Here is an 11,034-nt window from a genome sequence, read left to right on the forward strand (position 1 = left end):
TCAATAGAGTCCCGTTGGTTGACAATGGTTCTCCCCCTGTCTACTATTTGGAACCTCCCCAGAAAATGGTAGTTGCAGAGTCCTTCTGCGGGTGTGTGTAATCGCTTACCGTCGGCAGCAAGATGAAAACAAACAGTAAAAAACTCCTCCATCTCCCTTTCTCCCTAATCCCCCGTTTATCACCGTCCTCATTCCCGATGCAGCCAAACTTGGTGGCAAGTACAAACTAGCTGTCCACCATCTCTTGAACCTACCTCCAAGTGTTGCGGTCACCGTAGCATACGACCTTCCCATCGTCGCCATTCCCTTGCAAATTTTCAAACTGTATCGCCACCGTTAGGGTTTTCGAGTCCTACTCACTAGTAGAAGTACTCATTACATGAACATGCTACATGGATTACTATTTTCTATAAAAAACATATATAATCTTATTAATATATTATATTTATTAAATTCGTGCATTATAACATCCTTATAAAACTAATTATAAAAGTGTATTTCCTAATCAACATTACATACTCTAAACTATAATGTTAAAAAGCATAAGAAAATGTGTTGCTGAACCTACAAGTTTTGTAGCACTCTTAAATCCTAGGGTTAATAAATATATAGCCAAAATGTATCTAGATTTATTTATTTATGTATCATAATATCTTTCTTTTTGGTGTTAGTATGTATCTAGACTTATTTATTTATGTATCATAATATCTTTTATCTATCATAATATTTTTTCTTCTAGTGTTAGTATGTAATTATTTTATTTAATTTTATTGGTTGAAATCATTTTTATTGATGATAAATTATAGAATATTTTTAGATTTTTAAATATTTAAGTTGGTTTATATTGGAATTGGGGTTGAGAAATTTCAATTTTTTATAAATTAAAAATTGTTTGAATGGTGAAGATTTCATCTTTTCCAAATATTCTTTGTTTAAGTCAAAATCAAATTAAATTAAAGGTTTTCAGTTTCAAACTCAAGAATATGAAATTAAAATTGTTTTCCCAAGTGTTAAAGGTAGGCTTCCATTCCCTTCCAAAGGTGTTTCTTTATTTCAATTTCAATTTGGATCCACAATTTCAATTCCAACATAAATGTCTGGTCATCTTCAATTCCTACTTTGTATTCTCCAAGTTGGTGTTCATCTTGTTACAAGGACACCAATTTGTGTCTATGATATGTTGTGGCATCATGCTTCACATCCTGATTCGATTAAAAAGTCCAGGTTTGATGAAGCACATGAAATGATATCACTTCGATTTAAGGACTAGATGTATTATGTGTTTACTGTGAAATAGATGTTGTGATTAAGTCATTAGTTGATACTAGAATTATTTCTTATATTAGGTATATTAGGTTTTATAATGTCTTAGATATAGAATATTAGGTTTTATAATATAAGGTATATTATATGTGATTAGTTGATATTGGAAAAAATGTCTTATAATATTAGGTATATTATGTTTTATAAGATCTTATAATATCACATATATATTATTAGATTTTATAATATAAAGTATATAAAGGATAGATAGTCACACCTATAACATATATGGGCCATATTTACTAATGTAATTTACAAGTAAAATGGATTTTTCAAAATTTCAACCAATCCATTCCAATAAATTAGATAACGATGGTCTACATTGGAATTGGACTCTAGGAATTTTGATTTTTAAATAAATGAATGGACAATATTTGATTTCAAGAGAATATTCCTTATGTAAAATGAAAAATATTCAAACTGGTTTTCAGTTTCAAATAAAAAGATAGCAAATTTAATTTAAAAATCATTTATTTCACTACTTATTAGAAGTTGTTGGATAAGTTGATCATTAAGGATTCTTTGGGTTGATTTATTGGGTTTTAAATATTAAACAATTTCAATCATATATTTGAAAAACTTTCCCCTGAATTGAAACTGTAACTATCCTTGGTTTCAAAATTTAGTTCCTTTGGCCTCGATTTGAAACCTCAATTCGGACCTACCATTTAAAATCTTCTCAGCTTATGATATGAAATGGATAATGGTCGAATTTATGTACAATTTCCTCTCATTAATTGCTTTCTTCAATGTTCTGAGATGCAATGAACGACGTATCAACCTTAACTGAATCTGCAGGAAGGAAAATGTTGTTCTAGTTTCATGTTGAGAAATGACTTGCTCTTATATTACTGATCCATCCTCCCAGGTAGAATGTGATTACAACAACCTAGATTTGTAAATAGACTCCAAAAAATGTGATTGCAATAGCCTAGATTTGTAAATAGAATAACAAAAAAAATAGGGTTAAAAGACTAAGAAACATAAACGAATATGGAAAACCTAGATTTCTAGATAGACTCTAAAATTATTAGGGTTAAAAAACGAAGAAAAATATAAAAGTACAGAAAAATTTGCAAAGTTCATGATAGTCGAGACCAAGAAATATAAATGAATATGGAAAACCTCGATTTCTAGATCGACTCCAAAATTAACAAGGTTAAAAATGACGAAAAATAAAAAAATATTAAAAAAATTGCAAAGTTCATGACAATCGAGGATACCTCCAAAATTATTCAACCTCCATTTTACAAAAGGGCACTATTTCGCTAGATACTTCCAAGAGACAGACAAATAGTTACAGAATTCAATTACGGACTTTCACCCACGAAATTTTGTGAGGGTATTGAACCCTAAGTCTTTGATGAGTCAATAGTTACAAAAGTAAAAATCTCCAGCTTCGGCCGACAATCCTTCAACCCCTAATGTTGATGCGATTGCTAGATTCTGTCAAGCTCAGAATCTATCACAATACGATCGGGTCACACATCCCCTATCTAGTCGGATACTCTTCTCGCTCGTCGTTAATGAAATAATGTGGGTGGCAAGTCTCCTTACCATTTGAATTCAAACACTCACCAAAAGCTGAACCATGCCCTTGCTTCCAGAACTGATTGTGCCCCTGCTTCCAGAATTGATTGTGCCCCTGCTTCCAGAGCTCACTACTGTCCAGAACTGCTCCACCTCCTTGCACCTCCAGCTTTCAGAGCTCATCGAGCTCTAGAATTGCTCCACCTCCCTACGCCTCCAGCTTCCAAAACTCATCACGCTCAAAACTACTCCACCTCCCTGCACCTCTAGAACTAACTGCATCACCCTCCCTACGCCTCTAAGTCCTGTAAGTAACAATCTACTATCGATATGAACAACTTCTAATCACTAATATCATCAAAAATAGATGAACGATTCACTGATATCAATAGTCTATCCAATGAATAGATGTACTGATCTAAATAATATATGAATCAATGAACCATTGTACTAAGTGTCTCTTTAAAGCCGGGGACAAATGTACATTGAATTTCATCTTATTAAGTGTTGATCAAAAAAACCCTTTTCAAAACAGTGCCCAAAGCATTCAAAAACAGAAATAGAAATTCGAACTCTGATATTATATCACAAGCTCAGGTGATACATCATATTAAACCCTAGTATTTGTTAAAAAAATGTTGTGTTTATGTGGGAGAAACTCTATGAAAGGATTAGCTAAATTCCCTTTTCAAAACAGTGCCCAAAGCATTCAAAAACATAAATAGAAATTCAAATTATGAGATTATATCACAAGCCCAGGTGATGCATCATATTAAACCGTAGGATTTGTTAAAAATTAATAGATGAACCAATGAACCATTGTATTGAGTGTATCTTCGAAGCAGGGGACAAACATACATTGAATCTCATCTTATTAAGTGTTGATCAGAAAAAACCTTTTCAAAACAGTTCCCAAAGCATTCGAAAATAGAAATAGAAATTCGAATTTTGAGATTATATCATAGTCCTGGGTGATGCATCATATTAAACCCTAGGATTTGTTAAAAATTTGTCTTCAGAGGTAGAATTACAGAGGTAGAATCTACCTAAAATGCAACACAAAATGTTCCAGATAAGTCACAGTGGTTTGATTTTCTACCTCCAATGAGCACCTGCCCAACAAATTCCCAAAACCAAAAGAAAACTCAAATAAAAACAATGTTCTATGGAACAAAACCTCTCTTGATATTCATTTTCACCAGAGAATCAAATTATTTAAGAGATTATTAGTCAAGACATTGATTTTTTGTGTGCATACTATGGAGGTGAGGTCTAGGTCTTATTTTATAGTTTATTTCTTGAATAGAAGGGGCTTCAAGGAGATGAATGTTGGAGGAATTTTAAGGAGGGAGTTTCATGTTTATCTTTAGCTACATGCAGTTAAGATGGAAATAGAAAATTGTGTAACACCTGATCTCATAAGTCTATAATTTTAGTAAGACAAACCTTTAGCTAAAATTGCAGGACAACCTAGTAGGAGGAATCAATTGTCTCTGTTTAACCAATCAGGGCAAGGTGGAAGTTCCTTCTCTAGGCTTAGCATTTCTAAGGGATCAAACTAATAATAGGAAATATGACACTGTAACAACCATAGGGATACTTATATCTAAAAATATCGAAAGAATTCAATTTGGTTCTTGTACTCTAACAAAATTTGTCATTCAAACTTACATTGAATTTGTGAAAAAATTATCCACAAGAATGACAAATTTGTGACATGTCCAAAAATAAATTATCTTACAAAAGAAAGAAAACAGAAGAAGTCATAGTTAGTGGAGATCTATATAAAAATTTGACATTTTCTAATGATTCTGGGATCTCAGAGGACTTGATGGACATGAAAGGAAAAACTTAGTTGTTCAAGTCATTTGTTGAATGTGGGGAAATATTTACCCTTAAAAATTTGTAATTGGAAAGGTGGCCTTTAAAATGTCCTTAACGAACAAGAGCTTCTGTTTTAGCACAACAATATATAAAATGAGTTAAAAGTGGAGGGCTTATGAGCAGTCACAAATATTTAGACGAGGAATTTGTTGAAGAAGTAGTTGATCAGGACAATTGCAGGGTAGATTTAGGAGTAGTCTAGCCAGGCGGAGGGTAAGGGTTTTCAATGGTGCTGAATCATCAATGTCTCTATATACTCTGCTCATCATGATGGTAAGCAAAATGCTCTGAGACATAACCCAAGAATTGAGCCACCTTCACTTGCATAACAAAATTTCTTTTGAAAGAACAAAACAATATTTTCCTTTGTCCTCGTTTCAAACCATCAACCATGGATGGGATGGAGCTTTGCAAACCAACCATGGAAAATAGGAACAGTTCCTTATTTACAAAGTTTTTGTACTTGATAAGCTTGTCAATCTGGTCCAAATAAGTTCCTAGCCCAAAATGTCAACCACTTTATGGTCCATAATGTGCAAATTATTGGCTTCATCCAACATTTTTTTAACCATATAGGTCAACTAGTTTTTCTTCACAAAAGTAGTAGGAGGGTTATTTAAAATGAGATGTGCATGGCTAAAAAACTCCCCCCTTGCCAAATGAAGTGCCTCGACATTTGCATCAACATATTTGTGGCCATAAGAGTAGCATCGACATCTACATCATGGTTTTGAGGCACCATATTGATCTCAGGTAGGTCAATGCATATTTTATCCTCTGCATGATGATGAAGCAATGGATTTGAATTATCCGAGTGGAAATACAACCAATTAACCATTATGGCATGCTTGCAAATGTTTTCACGGATAGGCCATAGACATTCACAAGTTATAAAATCCGTACGATACTAGGTGACAAGGTATTTGTTACCTAGGTCTGTATGATTTCTCACTTAGTAAGCACGGGTTATGCTCTCATGAGGACAACAGTCAGTATCCAGAATTTTTATTACTCGTTCCCCTGGTGATTCTAGCTGATTTTCTCTCTTGTAGTTGTTTAGAAATCTTTCTTCTTTTAAGACTTCCTTGAACCGATAACAAGGTTCAACTGTTGTTATTAGCATATGCAATAACCAATCCATCCTCAGGGCACATTTTTTCCTTCTATCAGATAGAAATTTTGTTTTTAGGTAACAATAGTATGACTTAATAACATTATTGGTCTCCTGATTTGCATGAGGAAACTCTTGGCAACCTTTCACCCACATACCTAATTGCAAATAGAACCATGTTAGCCTCAATATATCAACTTTATAGAAGACAAAAATGCATATAATACAAAAAATTTGTTTACTTACAAATCTTATCTCCGGTGACCCAATTCTTGTGGAAATAGTATAAGAACTTCTCTTCATCTGCAAATTTGATAAAAAAATGAATGATTGCATTTTCCACGTCATAATTGAGAGTGTGTTTCATGATGAAACTTAACTCACTGAACATCTCATTGGCTTTTATGGAACTAGTGGCCAATCGATTGAAATTTTTTAACCAAGCCTTGTGTACATGACAAAAACATAAAGTCACATCACAACCTGTGATCCTCCTGCCATATTCAATGCATTTTAATGTGCCATTTTTAGAAAAAATGCAAGTTTGGTTATATCACGACAATGTTAAAGTTACCTCAAGGCAGTGATTTCAGCTAGTGCATCATCAACCATGAAAACGTTGACTTTCCAATCAGGACGGGTTTGGAAACACTTATGCATGAGCTGCTCCAACCATATTGTAATATCATCTAATGTGTTTCGTGATGCCACGACCCATGCAATTGGCATCCCGCTTTGTTGTTCATCAAATGCTAGGAGTGTATACAACTGATATTGTCATATTCAACATTACATAAAGTCAAATACAAGTTATTAATAATTCTGAATGTCTACAACTTAAATAAATATATTCAATCAATCATTGGCATCTGACTTACCCCATATTTATTTTTATTAAATGTTGAATCCATGGCTATTAAGCTATTGTACGATAGCTTGACCATTGTCTCCAACATCCACTTTGTTTAAATCCCTATTATAAAAGGGACCTCCACACCATTGGGCTTTTGGAAAAAGAAAAAATCTTCCTGATGCTTTTGATACCAAAGGTTTACACTCATTTCATCAACTTTGTGATGTTGATAATTTCCCTTTGCCAACTTATTATAGATATTTACAATATCTTTCCTGCATAAGAAGAAATCTCTATCTCGACCTACCGCATCTATGTCAACATGTCTCTTAATGTGGGTTCTATACACTATATCAACAGGCACTCCCAAAAAGAAACAACTCTCTACATATGCAACAACATCCCTTGAAAGATTTGGCCTATGCAAGGTCTTAGTCTCACATGAAGTTTCATGTTGACCATGACAAGCCCAACCTTCCCCATCTTCATGTCCATACATATTGAAAGTTAGTATTGCTCTATCAAGAATTTCATGCATAACTTTCACAATAAAATGGCATGGGAAACCCCTCTTCGGCATAAATGAGGTCCTTCATTTAGCTGAAGGATATCCTCATTTGTCCTCTGGGCCAAATGAACAATGATAATTATACCAAAAATTTCAAATTTTAGTACATACAAAGAAAGATAAACATGGTTTCAAAAGATCTAAACAATACATTTTTTAAATACTCACATTTCATATTGCAATGTAGTGATAGCTCTTTGTTTTGGTTCTTTGTTTGTTTTTCGTATGAATTTACATGGAGCAATAGGGTTTTCTTCATCTCCTTTGATAAAGTCAATAACTCATCCTAATGGGATTACGACAACTCAATCAATACTATTGTTTTTTTGATTTATTTCCGTCCAAACCAAGTCTTTACTAGAGAAGGTCATTTTGCCATTGAGGTCTTACACCTCAAGATCCATGATATGTTGCCATTTGCTTCACTTGCCCATTTTGAACTGATCTCGTCAAACAATATGAAAGGACATCATAATTGAAATTTCAAGCTTAGCAAGTTATCCAACATATATATAAATATAAAACCTCTTTTAGGCTTTTTCTGAGGTTTGAAATATCAATCACTCTTAGTTCAATATTAAAAAAAATATGAATGTCTTCAGATCTGTATTCTACACAATAGGAATTGTCCTACACAATAAGTTATTTCTCCCTATAATTATAATGTTGGTGCAAGCCTAAAGAATATGCTTCATGCATATGTCATATTCATAAAAATAGATAAAATATCATAACATACCTCATTTTTGCTCATCTGAGATGATTGGAAGCTCAAAAGAAACAATTGAGATGATTGGAAGCTCAAAAGAAACAATTGTGTTCACTGAGCCACTGACTGAGTCTATGATGGAACTAATATGTTTGATACATATTAATTCTATACACATTGAACATTAATTTCCAAAATATGAAAGTTCTTTGGATTTATGTTTCATTCTTCCTTACAACTTTTATTGGCAGTGCAAGATTTTGATTTGACTCCCTCGAGACCTGAATTTATTTCAGAGGCCGTTGGAAATGCTTGGATCAGAGGGAGAAGGATTGGAAGATATGCTCAAAGAGATGAAAAGAAAGTTAACTTGCAACTTTTCTTGTTGGTTTCTTTGTTGGATTTCAGTAGTTACGATTGTTTGTTTCTAATGCCTGTGTATTGTTTTTGTTCACATAAATATTGAATTTGGTGTATCTTTAAAAATTTTAACTTTGATATATCAATTGTAGGAAGTCCAATGTGTAACAAAAGATTTTCTTTGAAGTGTCCTGATATCGATCACTATGAAAAATATTTTTGGAGTGTTAGCATTCCGGCGACGATAACATGACTTTTTTGGTCAAACAATTTTGCAGCTAAAAGACTCAAAGGGTTTTACTGATCAACACTTAATAAGATGAAACTCAATGTACATTTGTCCCCTGCTTTGAAGAGACACTAAGTACAATGGTTCATTGGTTCATCTATTAATCAGATTAGTACAACTATTCATTGGATAGACTATTGATATCAATGAACCATTCATCTATTGTTGATGATATCTGTGATTAGAAGTTGTTCATATCGATAGCAGATTGTTACTTAAAGGACTTAGAGGTGCAGGGAGGTGGAGCAGTTCTAAGCGCGATGAGTTTTGGAAGATGGAGGCGTAGGGAGGTGGAGCTGGAGCGAAGCTGGAGGCGCAGGGAGGTGGAGCAGTTTTGGACGACGATGAGCTCTGGAACCAGGGGCACGATCAGTTCTGGAAGCAGGGGTGTGGTTCAGTTTTTGGTGAGTGTTTGAATTCAAATGGTAAGGAGACCCGCCACCCTCATTGCTACATTAATGATGAGCGACCGGAGTAGTCGGCTGGACGGGGGAGATGTGACCTGATCGAATCGTGGTAGATTCTGAGCTTGACAGAATCTAATAGTTGGGGTCGGAGGAGGTTTTTCCGAGCGGGAATGGAAACCAAGCAATTCCCCCGGCCCGCTAGACTACTCCTTTATTTTTTTTATTTCTAATAAAAGTTTATTTGTTTGTATGAGTTTTAAGTAGATGTTTTAGATTTTATGAAATATAAAGTTAATATAATTTTTTTTTATGGAATATAGAGTAAATATAAATAGATTTATATTTATTTGATTTATTATTAAATTTATTTTTTAATATATATATGGTTAAATAAAATTAAAATATTAAATATATTGAGTCAATTGTTTATATAATCCTTTCGTGTTAATAATATCTGCTAAATAAATATTTAAATATAAGACCGTGTTATTATACATTCAAATAAATTGAAACCTAAAATTTATATCATCCACATTTATTTATTTATATAATTTTGCTAATATAAATTTAAATCCAATAGACCATAGACCATCATCTTTATATTGCAGATTCTAAAAATTAAGAAACATGGGCAGTAGGTTATTCTACTAGCATCTCTTGTCCATTATTGTTGTAATAGGCTCTTACTATTAATAAGCTTTACGCATGCATTACATTAGCTGTTATATTTTAGAATGCTTATGCATGCAGGTTACCAGACTGAGTTGTTTAGGACATGTGGTAGGAATCAGTCTATCCCACTGCATTGCAGACGGGAACGCAGCCATACAATTTGTTAATGCATGGGAAGAGATTGCACGATCTGGAGAAGCCACCCATATTTCCAGAATCAAACCCTACCTGGACAAATCCATTCTCAAGCCCCGAACTCTTCCATGGATAGATCACCATCACCCTGAATTCTCACTGCTAGACGAGCACTCCCAAGACTATGAGTTGTCAATCTTTGTTCAATTCCAATCAGAAAGAATAACAACCGATTACTTCCATATTTCGGAAGAAGCGGTGAAAGCTCTGAAGCAACCAATACTGACAGAAGACTCATCTCTTCATTTCATAACAACATTTGAAGCCGTGGGGGCCCATGTATGGAGATGTAGGACTAGGGCCCTTGGTTTTTCTGGGTCGTCGAGGTCTGTCAAATTAATTTTTGCTGTGGACATACGTGCCAGGATCGATCCACGGCTGCCATGTTCCTATTATGGAAATGCTTTCACAGATGCATGTGCGGCTTCAAGAGCTAGGCATCTTGTGGAATACCCACTTTGTTATGCTGCAAGATTGATAATGGACGCCAGGAACTCAATCACTGATAAGTTCGTGAGATCTGCCATTGATTATTTGGAAGGGAAGAAGCCTCCGAGATCAGAGAATGAAGGAGTTGACGTGCTCAATGCTTCGTCGTGGTGTCGCTTTCCTCTGAACGATGCAGATTTTGGATGGGGAAAGCCATTCCATGTTGGTCCAGTCGGAGTAGAAGACATACGGGAAATTATTTTCCTGCCTTCTCACCCATGTCATGATGATGGTGTTAATGGAGGAGGGTTGGTTCTGCTTCTTTCGCTCCCCATGTCTGTAATGCCAAAATTTGCAGAGTTGATCATCCATGAAAGTGATACCACCAACTCAACGTGAAGAGACGCTCTGGAATGTTACCTCCAATGGATAGTTGCACAACATGATTAGGTTTAGGTTCAAGATCTTCGATGCTACTTATTTCAATATTTTCTTGGGAACCCATGGAAGTTGACTTTTTTTTTTTAGTTTTAGCGATAATATAACAGGCGAGTTTAACGACTCCATAGCAACTGTTCTCCCAAATTGTGCCTTTGATCATGTTGTTTGTCCATGCAAATTTATAAGCTCTAGAACATAAACACAACGGATACAAAAATATGACACTCGTCACTTTAACAACATAAACGGGAATGTTATAAAAA

General features: G+C 34.4%; 1 protein-coding gene across 1 annotated transcript; it reads left to right on the plus strand.

Annotated features, from left to right (window-relative positions):
* The first annotated feature begins 8,887 nt into the window (after window positions 1–8,887).
* On the plus strand, window positions 8,888–10,729 carry LOC149158203 (omega-hydroxypalmitate O-feruloyl transferase-like). The gene is made up of 2 exons (XM_089433912.1): window positions 8,888–9,031; window positions 9,785–10,729. Exons 1-2 carry the CDS (start codon window positions 8,888–8,890, stop codon window positions 10,727–10,729), a joined length of 1,089 nt encoding a protein of 362 aa, XP_089290038.1.
* The last annotated feature ends 305 nt before the right edge of the window (window positions 10,730–11,034 follow it).

This window comes from Pinus tabuliformis, chromosome 5_2 (assembly GCF_031772625.1).
Source record: "Pinus tabuliformis cultivar Carrire ecotype Pingquan chromosome 5_2, CPIR1, whole genome shotgun sequence".
Classification (NCBI taxonomy): Eukaryota; Viridiplantae; Streptophyta; class Pinopsida; order Pinales; family Pinaceae; genus Pinus; species Pinus tabuliformis.

What these genes read in the sequence shown, in the direction of transcription:
- LOC149158203 (XM_089433912.1), top strand. Translation starts at nt 8,888, where the DNA reads ATGAGTTTTGGAAGATGGAGGCGTAGGGAGGTGGAGCTGGAGCGAAGC. An exon ending in GGGGTGTGGTTCAGTTTTTG is followed by an intron (nt 9,032 to 9,784) that starts GTGAGTGTTTGA and finishes TTATGCATGCAG; the next exon opens with GTTACCAGACTGAGTTGTTT.